Here is a 27,956-nt window from a genome sequence, read left to right as displayed (position 1 = left end):
CTTCGGTTTCTCTAGTAACTCCGCGAGACCCCGCTAGTGGCGGTGGTGTCTGCATTTGATCGTTTGTCATATGCGCGTGCGCGGAATCGATAAAAGTCGACACGCGAAAGTGAGGTTATAACCTAATTTGTGTCAAATCTTCTTAATTATCTATGGTTAGTTTTCAAATACAAATCTCGTAAAAACATTTCTAATTGCCTCTTTTCACGCAAAGTCAAAATTTCAATTTTATACTCTTATGTTTCACAGATTGTTTTGAATAAAACACAATACAATTTATTATCATTTAAAGTAAATAAGTACAGTGGTTAATTTTACGATTGAAGTACCTGACTACGTTGATTGTGTCGGCTTTCTATTTATTCAAATTGGATTCTAACGTGGGTATGTTTCAATAATTAAAAATGTTACAAGTACCTAAGGTATGCAAATAACAGTTTATTTTGATTGAACACCAATAAACATTTAAATAAAATTAAATAATTTGTATTTAAGATACATGTTTGTTTAGTAAAGTTTAATTTTTTTCCCAAATTTGAGAATTTATTCTGATAAAAGAATATTCACACAAGTATATATGAATACATAGGTCCTTTAAGATTCAATTAAAATATAAATATTTCATCAATCAATTCCGATAAATATTTTTTTTCAACGATAATTTTTCCCGTTATAACAAAATAATATAAGCGTACGCCATGTCTAACAATAAGATATAATATTTTTAATAATTCTAGTATAACTTCATTATGAATTTTAATAAATGTGCACATGATTTTCGAAAAGCTAGTTTCTAAAAATTAGCTTGTGAGGTTCAAAAAATCTGATAAATTGTTTGATATTTCTTGGATTATAATTTCAATATATTAGAAAGGATTTAGAGAAATTTGTTTTGTGTTTTTTTCTTTATAGTTGATATTAAAAACAATATCTAAAAACATGAAACATTTGACATTAAAGTTCTTATTTTAAAAGCACATATAATAATTTGATGTATATAATACGGAAATAAATAAATATAATTTCTACAGTATAAGTGAAATTTTACACAAATTAACCAATGCAATAAACCGAAATTCTACTCAATTGCTGTTGACAGTGATAAACAATAAACACAGATTACATACTAAACGGATTTTTTTTTGGGAATTGGGTATTTACTTCATTATAAGGTATTGGAAAGTTTAATAAAAACTTTGAGTAAAATAAAATCAGTTTTGTGAAGCGCTATGTTAAGTTATATTAAGTTTAAAAAACAATAGTCTATATTAAGTTTAAAAAATTACGACGTATAAGTTATCCAACATAATAATAATAATAGGATAAATTAAAACCGAACTGGAGAAACAAATCAAAAGACCTATTCCATCCTAATTTTCATTCTGAATTCATTGATTCATGTAATAAAATATGATAATACCTATATGATTCAAAATTGAATTAAAAACTTACTTTTAATTTATTTGTTTTTACAATTTTAAAACGTTTAAAACTAAACACAAATATTTTTCTGCATTTAAGAGGTAGTAACGTAAAATCTTGTAAATAAATATGAGTGTGTATTCTTATTTTTAAAGAAATATTTGTGTCAACAATGTTTGAGTATGTCCAAATGCTTGCAGAATGGCTGAATTTTCTCCCTAGGGAGCTATTAATATCTAAATTTGTTGCAACAGTGAGGAACATTGGCTGGTTTAAGTGGCCACTTTACACACTGTGTAACTTTTACCATTCTGTCTGTGTTTAAACGTCCACATTTCTTAGATAAACCTCTCCCACATGATAAAGGTTTCAGCTCTTTTACTTCATAAAAGTCAACTGATGGAAGAGTTGAGGAAATGCGGACGTTCAAACATAGGCAGAATGTGAATGTTACACAGTGTGTAAAGTGGCCACTTAAACCAGCCAAAGACAGGTCATAATCCCTGTAAATGCCTAGACTTCTATATTCCCTTCTCAAAAATGTTTTCCCTCTCTGTTACAACTAATTTAGAAATATTTGTGTTCTTAAGATTAACCGAAATTTTTTCTTCAATCTTAAGTAAGAAAAAAAAATTTTTTTTTCAGTCGTAAATAACCGTGTTAGAAAATAAGAAACACGTTTGGTAGGGCAAAATTCGAACCTCGATCCTCCTGCTCTGGAGTCCGCGACACTAACCACGGGACCACAACCAGTCTCGATATATTATGGAATTCTCATGTAAATATTTATGCAATAATAAAACATATAGATAAATGCTACTGTGTTTTGTAAAATAAATTGAATAACGTTCGCACGACTTTTTAGACCGACCATTCAAACTGTCACGGCTCCCACTAATTATTTTGATTACGGATATAACAGCGCTAATGAGATATGGCCCAGCGTTTAAAAAAATTAACTAACTTATTTTTGATTCAAAGTCCAAACGGATATAACTTATATTATTTATTTATTAAAATTATAAAATATGTGTAAACTATCTACTACCACCATCACGCCATTTCACTGCAGTTGTAGGCAGAGGCCACACGCACCTATCCCGAGATTTATTCCTAGTGTTATACTGCCCTCGTAAGCAAAAAGGAAGCTGATCGCCAAAAATCACAACATGAATTAAATATGAGGTAAAGTTCCATAAGAAATTTCGAGCTAATTGATATAAAGCAATAAGCAGTAGTTATATAAATTGTTTACGACTCACGCAAAAACCCAGAAAGAGGAAATAAGTCCATCTCATATTGATGCGCGCAATATTGTATGTAAATAAACTAATATCGATACTAGTCTTTAAATAGAAAATTAAATAAAAGGAAATGAAGAGAAGAGAGTTTGAGGAAGAGATAGGTTTTTTTTTCAGAAGTTATTAAAACAATGTTGCTGTAGAAACACTTCAGATAGGGAATGAGAGATGATTAACTCTTCAAAGACTGTGGTAAATAACTCCTTTATGCGCGGTGATAAAAAATTGTGTTACCACAGCAAAATACGGAATTTTTTTAAGTTCAGACATTTAAAAAAAAAATTTACATACTGTTTAATATTTTTTTTCCATAATTAATAAAAATACACATATAATTTAGCCTTGTTATAGCAAAATAAGTTGAAAATTATAAATACACCAGTCATCTTACATGCGTGCGTCCCCCAAAAACCGACTGTATCTGTTTCACACAAACATCGGCCACAGAACAGCGTCTCCGTCTTCCTTGTTATGAGTTCTATTTTCGTGCTCTCACTTACAGAGATTTATTGCTGTATTGGCGTCACGTTCATTCTTCACGTAGTCAGGTTAAATATTTTTTGTACTAAAATCCAGCACAGTTAGACAAATTTTACTTTCCAAATCCGGTGTGAGAATGTTCATTTGAAGATTACAAAAAAACAATTTTATCGTTTAAAACACAATTTTATCGTTTAAATTCGTCCTTGTATCGTATGTAGACTAGTGACATCCTAGCCATACAAAAGTTTAAAAGAAGGAATTGTGTATGGGAATAAGGAGGGTGCTTTTCCTTTCAGGGAAGTTTATCGAGGGTTAAAGCTATTTCAGCAGAGATGTAAAATTATTTCAAGAAGTAATTAAAAAGATTGTAAATATATTTACAGATCTTATTTTATTTATATTAACGTGAAGTGAACATTTAAAAATACTATAATCATTACATAATAGAGAAAAAAAAATACCTACTATTATAAAGTAATTTATGAAAGAATAATAAACAAAACTATTTACTAAAGAGAGGGATCAAAATTGGACTAAGTAGGAATGGAAGAGGGAGATATATGTTTAAGTTGAATTTGATTTAGTGATCGCACGAAAGAAGACAACTTGTTATGAAAGAAATCATGACTGGGCTATTTGTTGGCAGATCTAAAAATTCTAAGCAAAGCGGAGTTAGAACTATAATTAGTTCTTATATACATAATGTAATATACAACATTCTGGTGCTCAATCACAGATGTTTACCACGTCCATTAAAAGTCCTTAACCCACACTTAATCTTAATTTTTATCCCGTCGGTAATTACCGGCAAGTGCGGCCATTGTGATTGAGCTGCTTGTCCATATTAAATATTCATGGCGATTTATTAACTATATTACATCGTAGTAGTGAATAATAATAATAATAATTATATATATTTTTAAGCCACTCCACAGGTTTATTAAACCTTAATTGATTGGCAATTATTTGTTTACGGTTCCATGAAACTTTAACATAATTACGACAAAACCAGTGAAAAAAATATACAACAAACTGCAAAATATAAAAAAAAGAACAAAAACATCGAGAAAAGTGTACAATAATATTTAAAAAAAATGATATTACATCTGTAACAAATGTAAATATTTACCTTTATAAAAGAAAGGTAAATTAAAGAAAATGGCAGTTTTAAAAAGGAAGAAAAAAAAAGAGAGAAAAAAATGCTTTAAAAAGTTTACTTCATGGTTTATATAAATATTAATACTAAACAATAATAAATTTAAAAAATAATTTTACACACGATTAAAGAGAAAACAAAAGTGAAGAACTGATCATTATTTGAATACTTAATTGTTAATTCGTTTTCAAAACACAGGGCTTGATAATCAGCGGCGTGGTATAAAATAAATCTAAATTACCGATTTGCAAGTCGCTGCATGCGAACAATTTAATTTAACAGTTCGGGGCAGTCTGTTTTATTATTTAATAATTTTTAAATAAACAAGAGGTCATTTATTGTCCTCCTGCTTGACATTAATGGTAAAATAAATCAGTCATCATGGATTTATAATTTATTTCTGACACAGGTAGACCTAATTATGATATAATATACATAATAAATTGAATCAACTTAACCTAAACAATCTTAGAATCTATTTAAATGTATAATAGGTATAGTCATGGTACGATTTAGGCAGACATGGCAAGTGTGTCATCTCAAGTCAGGAGTGATAACACCGCTTGATTCTTGAATGCTTGTCTTTGCTGTAGGAACACAGCGACAGTATCGACAGTACTGATTATAAAGATTTTGATAACTGTTCTGATGATCATTGGCGGAAGGGAAAAGAATCTGATGCTAGTCCTAAAATTTCCCACAGCATTGGTACGCAAGTTACGGCGAAGTACATTAAGGTTAATCTGACCAAGGACATCTTTATACTTAGATAATATTTTGTGCAAAAATATTATACCAGCATATAATAAAATAACATGTAAAAAATTCTTACATCTTTTTGAATGATACATTGTTTTATTATTAATTATTTTTATTTAATTCGTTTTGCATGAAGGATTTTGAGCAGGAAATAATTTGATTTAATATATTATTCACAAATGTATTTATAACATTTAGGAAATTATATTAAAGAGTTATAAGAGTAACTATTCATTTGAATACTTTGTTATTATATTTTTTAATCCTTCCAATTAATTTGATGTTAAACGTCAAATTTAAGAATTTATTCGCTTCCTTTTGTATGAAGTATCAGACGTGAAGAAGGAAAACGAATTTTATTATTTAAGCAGCGTGACGGAAAAAAACGTGCTTTGTTCAATATTTTGTTTTTAAAAATTCGGTGAACGTATTACAACAGAGATCGAGAAAATTTTAGTGGAGGGAATATGGAAGTCTAGGTATTTACAGGACTTATAGCCTGTCATTGGCTGGTTTTGTTGATTACACCAACTTGTCCAATCTCCAAGAAGTGGAAAAATTGAAAACTATTTTTAGGCATGGAAAGACAGGCTAGCAAGAGACACGGAATCATTAGCATATAAAAAACAGTTGACCGTTTTATTACTCATTTTTGCTCCCATTCTTAAATCTTTGAGTTCTTTTACACAGTTATCGGTGGATAAGTTGAACAACCATGGTGACATTACACATTCCTGATTTAACATAAAGTAGAATAAATAAATATAATAAATAAAAGGTATGCCGTGTTTGCGTTATCTAAAACATTTAAGTTTGTATTATTATACCATGATTGTATATGCTCTTTAATGCGTGTTTTAAAGGCTCTACCCGTTTGGCCTACGTAGCATGTATTTTTACAGTCATTGCAATTAAGAAGGTAAGTTCCTTAGTTGGAAAACTTATCTTTTTTGTCTTTAGTATTAACCAACAAGTTAGCTAAGGAATTGTTATTGTAAAAGGCTGCGGTGCATTTATTTTTATTTATTATTTGTCCAATTTTATCACTAGTTTTTCCAATATCCGAAAGTTTTGCCCAACGCTTTCAGTCTTTATTATAAATGTTTGTTGTCAAACTTTGGGTTAATTTATTATTTACGAGACGCTTTTGTTTCTTTCTTATTAGGTTTTCAACTAATGCATAATTATATCCGTTATTTACCTCGATAAATTTAATTATGTTTAACTCATTGTTATAATTATGTCTTTTAAGTGGTACGAATAACAGTCTATGAATTAAAGAATGAAATACAAACAATATATGTGAAATATGATGTCGAGAATTATTACGTATAATGTTATCACTATCAAACTTAAATAAAAGGTATCTTGTGATATCATTTGGCAATAGTTTTACACAAAAAGGCGATCACAAGACTACACTCCGCGCTATTGTGAAACATGTTTGCATGTCTGGTGTAATTGCTTTGCGATTTTTTAAATCGCATCGTCAACGTTCCGCGTAACATAATGGAGTTGCGTCTAATAACAACTATTTGATAAGCTATTATTATAAGCATATTGTGCTATCAACAATTAAACACAATTCAGGTTCTGATCGATTTGAATGGAAGCCTAGCTATCGTCAATTCCTGTAAACTATTTCGATAATGTAAAAAGTATAGCCATGGAATCGTAAATGGAAAGATATAGTATTTTTACGGGAAAAGGGTTATGAAAAATATTTTTTTATGCGTTATGTTAAAAACGTTTTATGGTAAAAAATAAAGCATTAAATTGCAAAGTTTTGAAAAAAAAGTCGGTTTAATAAAAGCGAATTACTTTAAACGGCACGACGCCACAACGCGACGTCACAAGTTCCTCCGAATCAACTAATGATAGAGTCCTGTAATTGATTTTCGTTTTACGGGAAGCCAACTCACCAATCAGCAAAACTCATCAATGAGAATTTGTGACGTAACACGCGGAATACTTTCAAAATTACAAAACTTGAAAAAATCATAGCGCTGATAATACGATACATAAATATATATTTTTATTTTTTTTTGGTTTATTTTGATAGTCTTTTAACAAATTAAAAATTATAAAAAAAAACACCGAATTTCCTCATTAAGTTAAGGATTAGACATTAGAAACATTACGTTACATTCTTCCAACAGGAGAACATTACTGATTATTGAACTGTTCATTATATACAAATATTATATAAAAGTGTAGATTTTTTGTTTATTTTTGTTTCAAATTTTCTATTAAATTATAAGATTCGGAATTAATACCTAAAATATGTCCAAATATTTATTATTTTATTTCGAAGAAAGTGCCTTAAGGCAATACTCGCGCCCTTATATGTATGTAAAATTTATATATATATTTTTTTTATTTATTTTTATTTGGGAAAAAAATCACAGTTTTTACGTTTATTTTTATTTTCAAAAGGAATAACCAGCTAAGCCTCTATTTTAGAGGCTTGTCAGCAGGTAGAAAAAAAGAGGATATGGAAGGTGGTAGTGAAAAATTCACCACAACACCCAGACCAATTGAGAAGAAAATTTTTCATGGATTTTTTTCTTACAACTGGCGGGAATCGAACTCGCGACGCCAGTTTTACAGTCGGCCGTCTAACCAACTGCTCCACGACTCCTGTATACAGTAAACAAGAATATAAACAAAATTGTGAAAACAGTAACTATAAATTTTCCACAGTGATGTAAGCTATTGATTAAGTACATTATCGGCATCAAAATAAAAGCAATTTAACAATCAAGAAATTTTAGACACTTAAAAGTTGTAAATAATATAAAAATAAATATATTTATATACTGTAATAAAAATAAAGTAAATAGAAATAAGATAAATTTAAATTTAAAGAAAAAGAAAAGAAATAAAAAAGTTAAATGTTTATATATAATGTGTTAAATAATTCGTTTTAAAATTAGGTAACTACAAAAACTCACGAAAATGTATTTTCTGACATGCCCCGTGTGCCTGTTACAAACATTTTTTTTATAAAATCCTATCATAATCCCAAGTAAGTTTAATTATAGGCAATTAAATCAAACTTTGGGAATATTATGAACGCTACAGTTGCCTGTTTCCGTACAAATTTATATTGGATTCCCTAACCTTTTGTATTCTTGATAAAATGTTTATTATGGGAACTATAACCACCCAAAAAGCGCCCAGTTCTATTTGTTGTCTTCTGACGTACGGATACAAAAAAAATGATAACTACTTAAAAAAAAAACAAAAGGTACCGACACAGACGATTTCTTTTTGATACTCTTTTTTAAAAAAGCAACAAATTCGGTTCAATTTTAATGTGCGGAAAAACTAGACAACGAAACGTCGATTTTAGTTAGCCAGAATCAGTGCGACGTGCAGTTGTCTTTTTCGCACAGTATCGGAGAAGCGTTTGCGAGAGAGTGACAGTGAAACAATGTTCTAATATCTATTTTCAACATTAGTTTTGTAACGTTTGTTTTGTAGTTTGTAGGTACCAATACACGGAACACAGGTGTGACAATTCGAGCAAAATACAATAATATGCATTGCCAAAGATGACGCAATATCTTAGTTTGTTCAAGTATCAAATCTACATGATTTACAATGTACCGATTTCGATACGAAGAATAAGCTTAACCTAATATTTTAGTTACACGGTTGATTAATGAATTTGTATAAATTAGCGTGTGCATTTATCAAAGAATTATTAAAATCACGGAACAGCTTATCTTAACAGTTAAGTGCTTTTAATTTAAAGTTATGAAATTCATTTAAAATATATCAAAGTACAATAACCTGCATTCAGTATATTATTATGAACGAAATATGTAGTTTCATTTTCACTTTTTCCACATTTAACTTTTTTTGATGTATTAAAGAGATTCACTCCAGGATATTTTATAGCTCCTGGGCCCAATTATAATGGGAAGCTTTTTCTTTATTTATCTTAAATTTTCTTACAAAATAAAATAAAGTTTTCTGTATGTAAAGCAGAATATATTCCTACAATTTTTTATTCTAAATATGTTCAATTCATATAATTAAGAATAGTCCAGAAGGATCGTAGAATCATATTTGAATACATCGGACTGTGTCCAATAATTCCCCCACTTAGACACACTTTCGCCGCGCGCATACTTGAAGTCACCGAGTAATATTGCCAGATCGCGATGAATATAACCATAACACAAATGTAAATTTTTCTAAAATTTTATTGTGCACTCGGAAACATTGATTGACACAACAGAGTAGATAAGTAAAGGGTCATTTAATAAGAATAATTGAATTAATGAACTTAAAATATAAAACAAATTTTATTTGACATAAAACGGGTATTTTTATATCATGTTAAATAATATTTTATGTTTTAAAGATAATGTCGGCCAAATGTCCACCACGGTGTTGTTTAATCCGAGGTTCAATATTCATTATTTCTCTTATTATATGAGCAAAGTAGGGTAAAAATTTTTAGTTCAAAAGGTTTGTTCCATAGGAACAATACTCTACATTAAATATATCCGATACGTGGGAATAACGATTGCTGAATTCATGAAGTCTGCTCAATACGTCATTACAAGACTTAGTATACACTGTCCGTGAATTGTTGCTACAAAATGGTGGCACCTGTCTAGTAACTCTTCCAGGCACCCTAAATTGGGAAAGCATATTCTATGTGGGGACGAACTAGTTAGCTGTAAAGTGTTTTGATGATATATATATTTTTAAAGTCCGTCATTCTATTGACAAAACCAAGAAGTTTGAGAGATTTGTTTACAGCATTTGCCATGTAAAAATAATTTTGATTTTTATTTTGATTATAAATAAAAAAAAAAATAAAAAATTACACGATATTGAAAAAAATATGCTCTCACCAAGCCAATTTGAGTGACTTGTCGATAGAGATTAAAAAAATATTTAAATACCCGTTTTGTTAAGTTTTGTTGACATTTTATTACATTTTTATTTTGTCATTATTTCTGTTGATGTCCATTCATAGAGAAATGTTAATTGGTTAAATAACCAAGAAAACAAAATAAATTAACCGGATATGATACCACATTAAAAACATTCAGCTACTGCCCATAACTTATCTGAAGTAAGGTTTTGTTTTAAATTTGTTTTCGATAAAAATTAACATTGCTACGATTTCACGCATGTTAATTTTTTTGAGATGCGAGGTGACAGAGCATCATTATGGTTGATTACTGTTAAGAAAGTAAAAATTAAATTATTTTTTTTGTAGAAATAGGGAACTGGTATTAAATTACTGTTAATTGTCGTAACTTTGACCGGATATTTCGTTAAGAAATGTTATAAATTTCCTTGCGACAAAGTTGTCGTGGGCAAATTTACTTGCAGAGGAAAAGTTTTTTATGGAGATACTAGTCTTGAAGATGATGCGAAATCAATAAAACCGATCACTGGTTATTTTAGATTTGTAGATATAAGTATCACTCGTCTTTTATTTCTATAATAAACTACAATGAACTTCCGCCTAAAATTATCCCTAACAAACTGAAAATTAATAATGTTTGGTCGAAGTAACTATTTCTGGGTTATAAGTGTTGATAATGCAATTGTAAGGCTTATTAAATTTTATATAACTTGTATATTTCCATACAATATGTTAAAATTAGCACGGTTTGATTTTTATGTTTATTTAGAAAATTCTCAGATACTTTTTTTGCTAAAGGAAATCGAGTGGAGATTGTTCAATCTCATGGTATACTGGTTAGTTCGTTTGCCTGTCACTACCCACTAAATAAAATAAAAATACGTTTAAATAATTCGTCTGAATAAATAAACGTATAAATAAATGAAAAAACACGTTTAGTAAAATTAAATTTAAAAAATGAAAGTATGACGAAATATGAAATCACTGTGAATGGAGTTATACTAAAACAAGTAAAGGAATTTGTGTATCTGAGAAGTACGTTTACTAGGGATGGAACGACAAAAAGGTATTGAAAGGAAGGTGAGTGCCGGGAAGAGAGTGAACTTAAATCAACCTTGGCAAAAAAAAATTGTCGCAAGAGGCAAAGGCAAAAAGAGGAGAGTCCTGGTCCCGACCCTGATGTATGGGAGCGAAGTATAGATTTGGAAAAACAGGGATGAAAGTAGGCCGAATGCCGTCGAAATGCAATCTCTCAGGCAAATGTGTGGTAAAACTATGTACGATAGATGCACAAATGTTGAGATCCGTACATTATCTAAGGCTGAGACAAGCATTATCGACAAAATCAAGAAAGGAGCTCTGCGCTGGTTTGGACATCTAGAGCGAATGGACAGCGAAAAAACGACTATGAATATTTACAATGCGAATGTGGATGGATGCAGAAAACGTGGAAGACCGAGAAAAACACTGCATGAACAAATCCAACAAATACTTGAAGATGGACATGTCAAAAGTCGGAATAATCGGCGCGCGTGCATGAGAAAATGTATGAATGTAGAGGAAGCGATACCAACTTACGGGGAAACGGCGTGATGGTTTGTTGTTGTAAAAATCAATCCACAATAGGCGATTTTACCTGGAGTGTCAATTTAAAAGTTAAGGATTAAAATTTTAATATTGAGATTAACACCGATTAAGTTTAACTTTTAAAAATCTTGTTTTGCCATATAAGGAACGGTATGCGGCACAGGGCTTGTCATATTTTTTACAAACACCTGCGTAAAATCGCATCAAGTGTGAAAAAAATCCCCTTTATGCACGCTCACATTATGGTTTAAAATTAAATGGTAAAAATAATAAGACAAGTAATTTATGTAAATCCTTTTCTTAATCTCCGTGATTAATAGCCTCCGTACGAGTATCCTTGCATTATGTATCGGTCACACGATAACAAAAATAGACATGTTTTTTCGCCCGGTAAAAAGTTCTCCAGCCAAATCTGTCACGATTACAGTTAAGTACACGAGTGGCCTAGAATTTACAGTTTGACAATCAATTTGTTTTATCTGACGCGGTGAAATATTATATCGACTGTCGATTGTAATAAATTAGGAATGCATTTTTTGTCGACGCGCAAAGAAATAAGAGCGCATGACGATATTACACTTCGCAGGATGTGTTGGCTAAATTAATGGGCGAAATGTTCTAGAAAAAAAAAGACTTATGAATGTCGTTATTTATTTATTTTAATATCGTATACACCAATTTAATGATTTGATAAAACACTGCCAGAAAAAAAAGATTGCGTCATATTACGAAGGTATGTATTTTTGCGAGTTGTCGCAATCGTGTTATATAATGTCAATTAAGCATTTAAAAAATCATTACATAAAAATACATAAATTATTTTTAATCGTCGTACAGTTTTTAAATATTGAGTTTTTCTAAATCTATTTTTAAAATAAATATTTAAGAATTATGATTTACCCACATATTTAAGTATTGGGACCATTTTACTTTAGTCGCAATTAACCATTTTAGAAAAATAGGAAGTTGTGGTAGAGGGGGTTTCTAAACTCGGACTTCCTAATCCGGAGTTCACGACATTACCTACAAGACCTCAACCATTACTAATTGTATTTAAAAAAAATATTTTTTTTTGTTGTTTTTTTACAATAAACATAAGTGATAAAACAGAGTATTAAAAAAATAAAGCATAATTACATAGCAATGAAATACATATTAATAGTAAAAAAAGTAAACAAAAAATCCCACAAAGTTATGGCCTGGTGGGTATACAAGAAAATGTTTATAAATTTTCGCTCCTATAATAAATAATGGTCAGTTATAATATTTTTGTGTAACATAAGAAAGAAAAAAAAATTCTGTAAAAGATAATATGGTATTATTCTATTTTCTTTTGAGTTCATCACAAAATTTCTGAATTTTCCAAAAGCACCTACTCTTTTTGTCCAAAAAATATTTTTCCAAGCGATTATCAACGAATCAATTTTATTATTTCCATCCATGAGGCCGTATGCATTTCGTATTAAAGAAATGTCGGGTAAAATTATAGTTATAATACAACTGTATTCTTCATCCGCCTGGGCATGCAGGCGCAGTTTTGCAATATTGGTCACTGTGTCAGGCACCGTGGCTTAGTTGGTTAGACGGCTAACTGTGAAACTGGCGTCGCGGGTTCGATTCCCGCCAGTTGCTAGAAAATGGAAGAAAAATTTTTTTTAATCGGTCTGGGTGTTGTGGTGTATTTTTTTTCATTTTTTTTTTGCACCACAACAGGCCAGGAGGCCTAATTACAGCGGTGAATTACATCACAGAGCACCCAGGCTTGAGAAAAATCACATTTCAATTTTTGTGTTCTCACCGGGAATCGAAACCCGGAACCTTCTGTGCGTGAATCAAGCGTCTTGACCACTACACCACGGAGGCCGCCGATTTTTCATTACCTACTTCCATATCTCCTCTATCCTACCTGCTGACAAGCCTCTAAATAGTAGCTTAGCGGGTTATTCTCTTTAAAAAAAACTGTATTAAAAATAAATCTTGCGTATTTTTTTGATCGGAATAAATATTTGCATTCTCATTATAAACCCAAATATTTCAATTTTGGGGTCATTTTAAACGATTTGTAAAAACTTAGTATTAGAAAATGGGTATTAAGTTGGGGTAGAGTGGGGTTCGAACCTCGGTCTTTATGTACGAAAATGTGTATATTTTTATGAAAATTAAAATAATTTTTGTCGGTAACCTGCAATTGAAAATGTTCAGAAAAAAAATGTACCTATATATCGATACCCGAATTCAAGAAGGCAACATTAACTAAAATCTAGTTTAGAGATATTGACGTTTTATGGTTTTTATTCTCGAGATAGGCATTTATCTATAATGTATAAAAAAATAAAAATACCATCACTTTTGACTTACTTTTGTTCATCGCCAATTCGCTCTCCAGGCATACATCATAATTTCTAGAGTCTATTTTTTGCAAATCCTCGTTACGCTTGCTAACAGAACTGCATCATCAGCATACAACAAGCAGCTTACTGAACAATTATCCATAAACTAAATGTATTTTTATTGATAATGTGGTACTGAACTGATAAAAATGTATGCGTTGAAACTGTAACGAAAATTTTGATAACGCTTTGTCGAATCTTTGTTAAAAAGCGGCGTGGAACTCATTATAGTACAAACATGCTCACCGGCTGCATGTTGTTTCCCGGTTTAAAATGGCGACACGGAAAAATTCCTTCCAAAATCTCGTTTATTGATCTTGACACATGACGTCGTGTTGTCCCTCGTGACGTCACGACTTGAGTTTGTAGGTACTCGTGATTCCATAATTAACATCAGCGCTGTGAATTCACAATGAATTCGCAATAATAATAACAACAACAAATAAATCCTAGAGCTAATATAAAAAAGCTATTCCAATATAAAAGGAAATTATTCATCAATATAAATATTCGATTTCTTGTAACTTCGACAGGAAATATTGGTTTAAAAAACGCTTTTGCACCGCAATGTACTAGAGGTGGTAAAACAATTGAACGTAGTTATGCAGAAAGCAGCCAGCCATAGAAAAGTAAAAACTGAGATAATAGCGCTTTTGTGAAAAGGGTGAATAATCGAATTTACACAACAGTTGGACTGTTTTTGATTTAAACAAATGATAAACAATGAGCACACTAGTTTTTTTTACTAGACAAACAAGAATTTTATTATATATTTGACCAACGTTAATGATTTTAATGTACCGCAAGATTTTTCTAGTGCTGTGGGTGTTTTCTGCAAATTGAGAAATGCGGTTTTTGTGATCGACACCATTTTCAGAAGGTGATTTATACAGTTTTTTGTATGACAGCAGTCTGCCGGTTTTTAGCAGAATATAGAATTGACCTTACTGCACCCGATAACATCAATATCTATTTTTTTTCAAAATTGTGGACTGGCTGCTTTCTGCATAACTTCGTTCCATTGTAACTGCCATTTTAAAACAGTTACTCTTCCGAAACACCTAAAACAGATTCACAAAAATAAATTATATCGTGTAAAAAAAACAAAAATAAATTACCAAGCGCAAAGGCATATAAAAAAATACATTTCGGCTGGCGCGAAAAATTCAACGCCCTGCCGCACCCCCTACCGCGCTTTGCTCTAACTAAAATCTTTATCTATAATATCTACATACTCGTATTATCTCCCAAGGAATAAGGACTTACACATGTACGCATGAAATCTCCCCGGCCCGTCTGCACCTGGCTTCACTACCGCGCAGTCACGTGACTTTCTGTATCTATTTTAAAATTTTAAAAAGCACGAAGTCGTTGGTCGTTACCGTTATAAAATAACGCAAACACTGAAGGTATTTCCACAACGGAGGAGCAAATTTAACTGAAACAGTGTCACTGGAAAATGCCCATCGACACTGTTTCAGTTTAATTTGCTTCTAATTAAATCCTGTTTAATTTTTACTGGTGTTCATTTTTACGTTTTTGACACATCCAACCAAACTTAATACAATACTATCAGAATTTACATACAGTAATAAGGCACTTAATGGTAGGGGGAATCCCTTTCAAAGAAATCCTGTTTCGTAAAGACATTAAAAAAAATGAGTTTTTTAAACGTCTTCACGAAACAGCTTAATTTGTGAAACGGAAACTGTTATTGTTATTTTTATTAAAAAAACTGAAATGCTCACCCTTTCAATGTAACCAAAACGCGAGACTGATGACCTTACCTTCATGTAACCGATCGTCTAGATGCGCTGAATCTGTAATCTGTAATACCAATGCAGAATTCTATGAGGATAGGGAAATTATAATGATTTACTGAAAATACCCCGAGAATTTGTAATATTATAAAGTTGGACAGCGAAAAAAATTTAAACTTTAAATCAAGTATTTTAAATATGAAAAAAGAACATTAAAAGCCCTTTTTGATTCCCGTTCCGTAAAAAAACTCCTAAAAAATTATCATCAACTCGAAATCGAGCAAAAAACAACTGAAATAATATTGCTGAAATATCCTGATTTTTTTTCTAGCCAAGCAATCATCATCATCATCATTCTCTTTCCGCTCCTAATGGAGCATAGGGCACTGCATTTTGTAAATAAATTTTGGGTAAAATATACGTATGTTTTTAGTTTTTAATAATGTTAATATTACTTTTTAAATTTATATACTTTTTCAAACTTTTTTCTTTGTATAGAAAAAATAAGAAACCTGCTGACAAGCCAGTTTCGCAGTTTAGTGGGTTTAATTATTTTTCCTTTTATATTTTCTGTTCAGGTTAACCTTCTTAAATAAAAATAAATTCAAAAAAAGGTACCAGTTCAGAGACTATGAAATATTTTAGTGTGGAAACGCCCTTTTAAATCAATATTTCATATCAATTTTTATTAATATTTCAACATTTGAAAACCAAACGGTTTTTATTTTTAAGTGTTTGTAACGGTTCATTCATCCAAAAGATTTTAAATTGTGATATGAGATGTTGGATCGGGTGGGAGGAGTTGGAAGGAAATTGGAGATAGGATGCAGGGAAAAAAGGAGAAAAAAGATTAAGGTTCTAATAAAATGTTTCTCTACAAAATTGTTAATAACCTAATTGATGGCCCAGAAATTGTTAGAGGCATTTCATATCGAGTCCCTGTCCGTAGAACTCGTCAATCTGTACTCTCCGACATTCCTTACTCAATGACTAATTTTTTGAAAAATAGCACTCTTCGAAGAATACAGATTACTTATAATGACAGTTTTAGTGACATCGGCATATTTTTATTAGATTATTTTATATATTTTCATCAGATCTGTTAAAGACATTTTAAATTTATCTCCTGCTAGACTTTTAACTTTTAATTTGACTTTTAATTTTATCTTTCAATTTTAACTTTTTAACTTTAATTCTTAATTTAAACTTTTAATTTTAACGTTTAATTTAAACTTTTAACTTTAATTTTAATTTAAAATTTTAATTTTCATTTTCACTTTCACTTTTGATTTTAATTTTAATTTTAACTTTTAATTTTAATTTTTAATTTCAATTCTTAATTTATACTTATTCATATGTACATCTACTACCTGCATCTAATTAATTATTTTTGGTTGTGAATTTTTACAAAGAAATATAAACTTTCATGGAAGCAGAGAGAGAGAGAGAGGAAAGTAGAGTTGGAGCTATACAATGTCTTCTCCCTTTTTTGTACTTTTTATTTGATATTCATATATTTACTTTTTTAGAATGAAATTATTCTCTCCTCCTGCATTCATTATAAATTAGTGTGAAATCTGTAATTGTTCTTACTTTTTTAAATTGTTCTTTTGTACCTTGTATTTATATAAAGACAGTATGATTTCCTTAATAAATTAATAAATAAATAAATAAAAGTAATAACATTTTAAGTAAACAAAATTGTTAAATTTTTACACAGATAGGTAGGTAATTTCAGTTTGTATTAATATCAAATCTCGTAAAATAGCATAGCAATAGCGTTTCACGGGCTTAAGTTTATTCATTTAACCTGCTAATTAATTATGCATATAAAGATTATCATGATTAGTAGGTGCTCGGTAGGTCCTTTACCACCTTTGGGTCTCTCTCAAGCACGTCGCGACCTCTTGGAGACGATAACTTTTCTATCATATCTTAATTTACCGCTATATAGCGCGTTCGGCGTCCTTCACAGGTATTTACCGTGACTCATTTATTCACCTTAGAGATTTTCTCTCATTTTTTACCTAGAAGCGATGCTCATAAATCATGAGGCGAATTCCCCGAAATATCAAATTAGAGATTCATCCGACATTCTCAGTAATGTTTTCGGCTGTCTGATTTATTAATCCGTATTTATTTTTCAATCAAACAAGGTCGTATTAACTAACATTTAGTATTGCGTGGTTAATCTTTCTTTTGAATTTGTAATTAAATAATACAAAACACGCTTTTTTACAAAAGAATGTGTAATGTGTTTCTCTTTCCGTAACTAATTAAGACGATTTATTTATGGAATATTTGCACGTTAAAAAGTTATTTCGTCCTTTTCTTTTTGTTTTTTTATTTCAAAATACAAAAATGTACAAAACATAACCGTATTCCCATGAGTTAGCAAACTCATTCTGGGACAGATACAATCAAAGATTATCAGATACATAATTAAAACAAAAATGGTCGAACCTCGGAAACCCTTTTTAAAAACAAATTGTAATATTACAATATTTGAGTTTGTCCAAATGTTCGTAGACAAAAGACTGGATTTCACCCCTTCGGGAGTCATTAAGATTAACAAATAACAACAGGGATGGAGAATACCTTAAATAAGGGAATATGGAAGTCTAGGCATTTACAGGGCTTATGACCTGTCATGGCTGGTTTAAGTGGCCACTTTACACACTGTGTAACATCCAACGGTTTGCCTATATTTGAACATCCATATTTCTTAAATTCTTCCATTTGTTGATTTTAGTGAAAAAAGAAAGTTAAAGTAAGTTAAAGTTTTAGTTAAAGTGAAAAATATATAAAATTAAAGCTAGGACAAAAAAAAATACTACCTCAAGACATGATCCGGTCTATCTTCTTGTTTTTTTCTAATCTTAGTGATTTTTTAAATCTATTTAGACTAAAACCAAAAAAGTCCAGATCTTGTCCCGAGTTTACAATACTACACAATCGGAATAACATATGAACGCAAATGCCTTTTTTATTGATATCAAATTAATTTAACCCCAGTTTTTTAAGTGATTGGGGATGAATGTTACAATATTTTTTATTGATACACGGAAAATGATTTCAAAACTATTGCCACCATCTGAGAAAAGGCGTAAGCGTAGCAGATATACAACCTCAATTAAAATTACGTTTCATTTTCACAGATGATGCTCCTTTAACGAGTAAATATCACAAAAGGGGATTAAAGTTTCCTTAATCGACCGAATAAAAAACGTAAATGAACATTAGTTAGATACACGAGTACATCCCTAGTAAACGGTATTGAATATTCATAAATAATGCATTGTATCTGAAGTAAGAATTGTACGAAACATAATAATTATTCTTTTATGTTGCTTCAGCGGACAGCAGAATGAATAATTCCGTACATTATTCAAAGCGGACTTTTTGTTGTATGAATGCACAAAATTAAGCTGGCGGACGATGAATGAAACAATAGGCGTTTCTTTCTCGTAACCTACTTTCGTACAGGTAAACACATGGCTCTTTGTGTTCTGTGGAGGACTGTAGACTAAGCTAAGATACAACACACGCTATTTGGTATTTTATATTTTGCAAGTTTTCCATGCAGAGTGGTTTTAACTTTAACGTTTCGGGTCTCGAGCGGTAACAAGCCAGCTATGACTGTGTATCTTTGACGCCACTTAAAGAATTACAAAATGGTTTGTCTTATTTTCTTATATATGTCTTGGTAAAACCAACTAATGCCAATGACTTCTGATCAACTCAACTGCGCGATTCTACTAACGAGTTATTTGTCTTTAATTTGTATTTCAGAAACTGGTGAAGTCTTTTTAACTACAAACGAGCCAACACTATCGTACAGTTCTTTCGAACGTGTTAGTACCTGTCGTTGAATTAAGTAAACATACAAATTGATTGTGTTCGCTCGCATATTAGAATGGTTTATATAAAAACTTTCTGGCACATAAGCATAGCAAACGGTACGGTATTACCAGTTGGGGCCTTTCTTGTAAAACCAACATTAAATCTTTACAAACCTCGGCTCTTAAATTGATTAACAGATCACCTAGACTTGATAAAGAAGAAGTACCCGAACTTCTTAAAAAGCAAGGGTGCCTGTCCGCAAATGCTATTCTATGGCTCAAATTTGTTACTAGATACCGATTTGATAGTAACTACCAGAAGAGGCATTTACATTCACATAATACAAGGCTAGCACAACGCGAAAGCTTGTCAGTACCGAGGTTTGTAAACAAGTATGGCCAAAGAACACTTCTTTATACAATTACTAAAATTTTTAATAATATTCCTAAGATGATTTTAAAAGAAAATGTTGACAAAGATTTTAAGAAAAAAATAATTAAATGGTTAATGTGTAACAGAGCTTTATTTTGATTATCATTTAATGTCATCTATTTTAATTCTTTACAAATAAATTTTGTGTAAAACTTAAGCTAGGGTTTCCTAGGACAGCGGTGCCCGTATTTTAACGGCCGTAGTGAACGGTGATGCAGTGGACAGCCGTCGTAATGGTGACTTGAGTGTGGTTTTCTAGGAAAACGGTGTTATCAACACCATTTAACACCGTTTTCCTAGGAAACCACTCTCTAGTCGACGTTACGACGGCTGTCTACTGCATTACCGTTCACTACGGCCGTTAAAATACGGGCACCGCTGTCCTAGGAAACCCTAGCTTTAGGCATGCTTTTAGTTCTTAATAATGTTTATATTACTTTTTAAATTAATACAATTTCTCTAACGTTTCTCTTTGTAAAGGAAAAATAAGAAATCTGCTGACAAGCCAGTTTCGCGGTTTAGTGGGTTTCATTATGTTTCCTTTTATATTTTCTGTATATGTTTTTACCTTCTTTAAAAAAAAATAAAAAAAATTAATAGACTGTGATACAATATTTGAGGTTCTATATACTTTTGAAACGGACTTTAGGGATATTTATTCGTCTCCATTTGCGTCAAAAAGGTTAAAATTGCTTTTACAATAGCAATTCTATACAAATTATTATATAAGTACAAAGGTAATTATTAAACATGCATATATGAGGAATACATTTTAACTAATAATATTCTATAAGTTCACTTGAACAGTTTATTTTGAACAACAACTATTTTTTAAAAGACACTTGACTGTTAAATGTAAATAATAGAAATATTGCGAGAAGCAGATATTTAATTAATTTTATTGTTATGTACATATTTTTCATTTCTTATCTTTTACATTTGTTATATTTAACTGCATTTAAATTATTGTTATAAGTTTTAAAAATTTAAACTTATAATTAGAAATCAAACACTGATTTGAGTCTACTGAACACTTTATTTTATTTTTACAAATATTTTACACTTTGTTCCTTTTTGTACACGCTTATATGACGCGTAATTAATAGATGAATCATGTTACAATTGCATTTATATATTTTGATAAGAAATTCTTAAAAATAGAAATATTGTATAATAATACATTTATGTTTATATAAATTTCCTCATAATATTTCAATCATGTTTTAAAATTAAAATGAACAGCAACCTGTTATTGATATTTTTTAGACAACAATTATCTAAATTTACAAAACTATAAGGCTTCATTAACTATCTCACAATACATACTTGTATGTCAATAAATACTTACTTTGTTATATTTTCCCCGAAATTCAAATATAAATACCTTAATTCCCCATTACCTATTAAACACTTAGCCTCACCCTTAACCATTGGTTTTTCCCTCAATTATGATTAATGTACATGCTTTAGTTCATAAGATTATTTTTATTTTCTACTTAAGTACCTTGAATTATATAACTATATAAGGACATTCAATCCAAATAATCTTCACATTCGTTTGAAAATGCCCTAATAAGGCGAAAAAATTGTCACGAAGTTTTTATTTTAATATGTTTATATTTGTAAAAATAAAATAAAGTGTTCAGTAGACTCAAATCAGTGTTTGATTTCTAATTATAAGTTTAAATATGGAGTTCTACAAAATAAACACCAAATCAATCAATCAATTAACATTTTTTTTGGTGTGTGTACGAGTGTCCTACACTAACATACAAAAAAAATTACAATATTTCTGTCATACTGTTTGTTTACCCAATAAAACAAATAAATATATATTCTGTGCCATTGAAGATGTAGACACGTGAAATAGTATCTACGAATATCTCCAAAATAATACATTTTTTTAAGTATACATCTTTATTGAATTACCTAATACTCTTAAAATATTTTAAAAATAAAAACAGTAATTCGAGAAACTTTTTCTTTTTGTAGATACAAATATTAAAATGCGTAATATTATGTATCTTTTTTGGGTGATACCGTGTATGTTGGATTTGATCCGACGTTTCGGCTACCATTGCAGGAGCCATCTTCAGGGAAAACTGTGTGTTTTATAGAGAAATGTATATAGTGTATAGTCGCATGCAAAAAAAATCCCGAACCACGTAATAACCGTCTCTTCCCCTGCTAGAAGAATCCGCACCCCTGGTATTAATTCTAGGTTTAAATAAATAATTTATATTTATTTAAATTTTTGTACAAAGTGTTATTTGTACATTGGCGGGCTTATTGCCAAATGTAATTTTTTTCTAACCAACAAATAAAATAAAAGTTTTATTTTTATAATTCAAGTTACTGAAGATATTCAATAGAAAATAAAGGTAAAAAAGCTAAAGATATATAAAAATAGAAATAAACGCATTTGTTTATAAATTACCTTTATTTAAAACTATTACTCAATCTATAAAAAGAAAAAAAGGTCTTTAAAAGGAAATCTACTTTCTAATCTAAAAAAGTAGCATTGGGGTGATTTTTATGGTTACTTATGGGGAGATTTGTATACGAAAAGTAAACATGTTTTTTTTTTTTTACAGATCGATAGTTACCAGCGCCTGTGAAATATTTTAGTAAATTTGTACTTAACTTACTAATTAAAATTTGTGATTATTTAAAAATTAGTCTACATTACCTCAGATTTATTTGATTTGAAGTGTCAGTGAAAAGTTATAAAAATACACCGAAATCAATAATAACTGATAATGAGACTCGATGGAGTTAGAAAATTGTTCCACAGACCACCGTGTTTGTTACCAAGTGCTACGATGAAGTTGACAAGTTCTAAAAGTGTTGGTTTTCTGCTGGTTCTGGGACTAGTGCTCAGTTACGTGAAGATCGGAGATGCTGCTACAGGTAAGAATATTTTACACAAATCTAAAACGAATTAACCGACCGAAACAAAATTTTCGGCCGAAACTAGAAAAGAAGCCAAAATTCGGTTTCGGTTCTAGTTTCGGCCGAAACCTAAAATGAATTACGGCTTCAGTTCTAGTTTCGGCCAAAACCGAAACCGAATTTCGGCATGTTTTAGTTTTGGCCAAAACCGAAACCGAATTTTGGCTTCTGTTTCAATTTCGGCCGAAAACGAAACTTAAACCGAATTTCAACTTTGTCTAGTTTCGGCCAAAACCTAAACCGAATTTTGGTTTCTTTTCTAGCTTCAGCCAAAACCAAAACCGAATTTCGGCTTCTGTTCTAGTTTCGGCTGAAACTGAATTTCGGCTTCATTTTCATTTACGGCCAAAGCCGAAACATATTTAAATATGTTGAAAGTCACTTCGAAACGCCAAAAATTAGGCGTTAAATTTGTCAAGTTCATTGAAATAAGTGCTGGTGATATAAAAGTCACAAATTGAATGTGAGAATTTGTTTACTTTTAGTGCTTTTTGGTTCACTGTTATGTTATAGGTACATAAAACCAATATTAGAATTACAAAAAATTGAAATAAATATGAATGACGTTAGCCATAAAATTCACCCGACGACAGCCGAACGCAATTCGTAATTTTTTGACCAAACCGAAACTCTGTTCGTTTTATTGATCGAAACTGTCCGGAACCGGAGCCGAAACTTCATTATTATTCACCACTGTAATTGGGCCTCTTGCGTTTTTTTTTTAGTTTCATAAAAAATATGAACGGGCGTATTCTTTTATATTTATATTCATGTAAGATTAATAAAATAATAAATGCGAAGAGAATATTTATTTATTCAATTAAAAAAGTACACATAAATAAAAATTAAGATACATAAAAAAAAAAATACAAAAACTAAATTAAGCCACTTTTTGTGGCTTGTTGGTAAAGTTTATTTATATAAAATTGAATCCTATTTAAAATAAATATCTTCACATAAACAATTACAGTCAAAATAAGGAGCAGTAGTTAGACTGTATCCGCTCAATCAAAAAAAAAAAAATAACAAGAAAAACAAATCTCATGAAAAAAAATATAAACATATAAATCAAATTTGAGTACATTATTTATAAAACATTAATATAAAAAAACTCTTGATTAAGAAGCCAATTTCTAATTTTATTCTTATTACATATATTATTAAATCTAAGGTCAGAAGGAATTAAATTAGTACAATATAATTCAATGTCCTACAACTGCTAAAAAACAAACTAAAAAACTGACACTACTCATACTAAAACCTAACACAATTATTTTTTTACGAAATATAATAAAATTTTTCATTGGTGTAAACTATACCTAGAGTAAACATGAGCATTCGAAATATGTTCCCTCAACTTGCGGCCGATTGGCATATGTTTTATAGAACGGACTTAAGTCTGTTGCTAGCGTTCACCGGCTACGTTTCTCCTCGCAATTACTAAAATGCCTATATTTACGTTAAGATACTGCACAAATCGATCTGGAACACCAATGGTATAACCTTTCACCGGTAAGTTATGTTTTTATTTTAATCAATACTTGTTGAAAATAACTATTTGAATGTTAAAAAATGTGTTATTATTATGTTACCAGCTATCTCCTGTCTCGGTCCTGCTCAGTTAGTCGGGCGTGTAGTGAAACGATAAACAAAGGTGACGCGTATGCGTGTACGCGTACTACTTGTTTTGCTTGTCAAAGTCGACGAGATATGACGTGACGATACTTGCTTCCTCCGCTGGTCATTCCTTTCCTTTGGGGACGACTTTTTAGCACGGATTTGTACGGGGTGTTATCTCTTTATAATATTATAGCTCAATGGTGTAAACTAAATAATTCGTTGGAAAAATAATTTGGCCAGTGACATAAATGGTTCTTTTTTTAATAATGAATGGTGACAATGTTACAAAAAATTTTAAACATTGACAAACATGTGCGTTGTTAGCATTCAGAAGCAGACCAATTAATTTTTCACTATTATCAATTAATCAATGTTCGTATATCATTATATTAAAACTACAGAAAACAGTAGTTTAGGTAACTAGAATGATAATAATTGGGTTATTATTTTACGTATGTTTTTTTTAATGACATTTTTAATGGCGAGTAGAACGTTAGTGAAACTACTCGTTAAAAAAATCTCAGAAGTCGTCAGGTTGTCGGAATTTGTCAGTTACATGCAGAATATTAATTATTATAATTAAAAATGTGACAAGCGTAATTTACCACCGTCTAAAGCAGCTGGTTGCAATTTTTGACTTTGGCGGTTCAGTTTTGCAAATAAGATCCGCCTGACATTATTGAGGTTTTCGTAATTGGAATTTGGAGTAATTTGCTTGAGCAAAATAAAATTTCTAACTGTAAATTTTATACAATACAAAAAAATGTTTCTACTTTGGAAATCAGCCGCCAGCGATGACAGAATAGTATTTTTGACCAAAAATTAGAAATTATTGCAACTTCTTTAATCCGACAACACAAAACTAATAAAGTAATTTTAATTGTATCTATGCCAGAACGAGTTTGCTAACACATAGGAATACAATTATGTTATTGTAAATTTTTGTATTTTAAAATAAAAAAAAAAAAAAAGTTGTTCAACTCAATGCACTTTAGTAGCCCTGCGCAATGTGAAGTGTAGCGCGGTTTGTTTTATCCAAAACGGTGAAACTAATATTTCGTGTTGCTGCGGCGTGCCGCGGAGTTCGACGCAGTGACACTCTAGTGTGTTTTGACCTTTATGAACAAAAACGTACACCTGAAATTTAATAGTTATTGCATATTGCAACTATTTCGGCACATTTCACTGACTATAATAGATATACTTGATAATTTGTATTGTCAACTACCCCATGTTTATAATTTTATCTGCCTGCATCTGCTCGTCCTTTAATCATCTGAACACCTTAACATTTTCTGACCACCGCGCCGCCACATTCATCTTTATATTTCCCAAATAACTATAGTGAAAGTGCTGTGTTCACCAAAAAAGGGAAAAACTACCCAGAAGCCAGGACTTGGAAATAGCATCCGTATTCCTGTCCTTGATTCCCTTTCCTGTCTTCCTAAGGGTAGAGTTTTTGTCTGTTGTAGTTTGTTTGGTCACATACTGTTCTTTTCCGCATCTGCCACCATCGCACAAACACACCTTTTATTTCCCCGCAAAAATTAACACAGATCAACGATTTAGTCAAATAATACCCACATAAAATTATAATAAGTAACGTTAAATAGAATGATAAAAGTCAAAACTAATAAAATTATTATTACGACCGACAATATTAAAATAACTTTAATATTTGTAAGTGTAATTTGAATACAAGGAGAACATTAGAAAGGAGACGTAACAAGCATCAGAGAAGGCCCAGTTATTCCGCCATAAAGTTAACTAAACAATAATTAAAATACGCAATCAGACTTCATCAAGTTAGTACATCATTATAATGTTTATGTCTCTCTGTAATTACTTGTTATGTAATAATTAGAGGCAGCGATAACCCTGTTATGGGTAATGGCTTCTGATATTTGGGCGTTACCAAATATAGTTATTAATCTAAGACATGTAATGCAATTCTAAGGTCTGGAGAAGTAGGGAAAATCAGAAGTTTTATGAATACAACAAAATTCCTTCGTGTATTTTTTATAAATTCCATTGGTAACTTTATCTGGAGGGTTTTTAATGTGGCAAGGTGGCAATTTGGTTAATTGACTTTTTCTTGTTTATAATCTGGACAATGCAATCCAATAGTGACAAGAATGTAACATTACAAATAATTACTAAATTTTGTGTTTAAAAGTATGTTTAACATGTTGAAATATTTTTAAGATGTTATTTGTTTTACAAAATACCTAAACACAAACAAAATGTTGATTTTAAAATAAAACTTCTGTACTTAATAAAATATAAAAATCGGCCTAAACTCTCAAAAAATTTAATCTGCTTTTAGTGATTTATGCTTGTTGGGATTTTATTGAAAGAAACAGTTTTCCGCTTAAAAACATAATTTTAAGCTTTAAATGGCACATTCAACTCGAAACTTACTATTTTGGGATCTGAACGGTGACGTTATGTTTAAAGTCTAATAATTATTCACATTTTTAGAGGTGGTGGTCAGTGCTTTGCAAGCTCCTGACGTCACTGGGACCTCTGAAGATCTATTGAACGTAGTCATGCAGAAATCAGCCAGCCATTGAAAAGTGAAGCTGAGATAAAAACACCTTTATAAAACGAGTGAATAATAACTTTGACAAAAGATAAACAATTAATCCGTTAGTTTTTTTTTATATTACAAATAAGAATCTAATGATGTATTTGACCAGTTTTCATGATTTTTAAAGTACCGCCAGATTTTTATAGTGCTATGGGTGTTTTTTTTGCAAATTGAGAAATGCTGTTTTGTGATCGACACTATTATTAGACGTATTATTATATTACGTATATATTACTATTACAGACGTTGATTATTACAGTTTTTATGTATGAAAGCAGTCTGTTGGTTTTTGGCAGAACATAGAATTGACCTTACTGCACCCGATAACACCAATATTTTTTCTAAATTGTAGACTGGCTGCTTTCTGCATAACAACGTTCTATTGTGACGGGTTTCCGTAAATAGTTCTCGACTTCCAAGCCCAGGTCTTAAAGAGCCTGGCTACTAGCTCTTTAAAGACCTGGGCTTGGAGTGGAAGGCGAGAGTTTACATTTTGCTTAATCTCCTCCTCTAAGCCCAGATCCGTAAAGTATCGGGCTTTTAGGCAGGGAGCGAGTTCTTTAACATCCTCAGGTTTAACCAGTGGTTTCCCAAGGATGAGGCTCCTTTTATAATGCAAAGCATCACACTCACGTACTCGTATAATGTGTGTTTCCTTATCTGCACTGTATAACCTACAACTAGATATTTCGGAAGGGTTCATTCTAGCAAGGTGTTTGTTCAATCTGCAATGCCCTGTAAGGTCTCTGGTGATAACCCTCACT

The 27,956-nt window shown here is 30.8% G+C and overlaps 1 protein-coding gene across 3 annotated transcripts in view; it reads left to right on the top strand.

Moving 5' to 3' along the window:
- Positions 1 to 13: 13 nt before the first annotated feature.
- The window catches only part of Duox (dual oxidase), a 280,019-nt gene continuing 252,076 nt past the window's right edge, over positions 14 to 27,956 (top strand). For 2 of the 3 annotated variants that reach the window (XM_088225103.1, XM_088225101.1), the window contains exons 1-2: positions 14 to 155; positions 22,625 to 22,940. In XM_088225103.1, coding sequence (XP_088081229.1) covers positions 22,790 to 22,940 — 151 coding nt within the window. In that variant the 5' untranslated portion in view covers positions 14 to 155; positions 22,625 to 22,789. Of the gene's footprint in view, positions 385 to 22,624; positions 22,941 to 27,956 lie in introns of all 3 variants that reach the window. The other variant, XM_088225102.1, reaches the window with a different exon arrangement.

The sequence above is a fragment of the Micrasema longulum genome, unplaced genomic scaffold (assembly GCF_059751315.1).
Source record: "Micrasema longulum isolate JH-2025_06_02 unplaced genomic scaffold, ASM5975131v1 h1tg000331l, whole genome shotgun sequence".
Classification (NCBI taxonomy): Eukaryota; Metazoa; Arthropoda; class Insecta; order Trichoptera; family Brachycentridae; genus Micrasema; species Micrasema longulum.
This window is presented reverse-complemented; position numbering and strand designations above follow the sequence as displayed.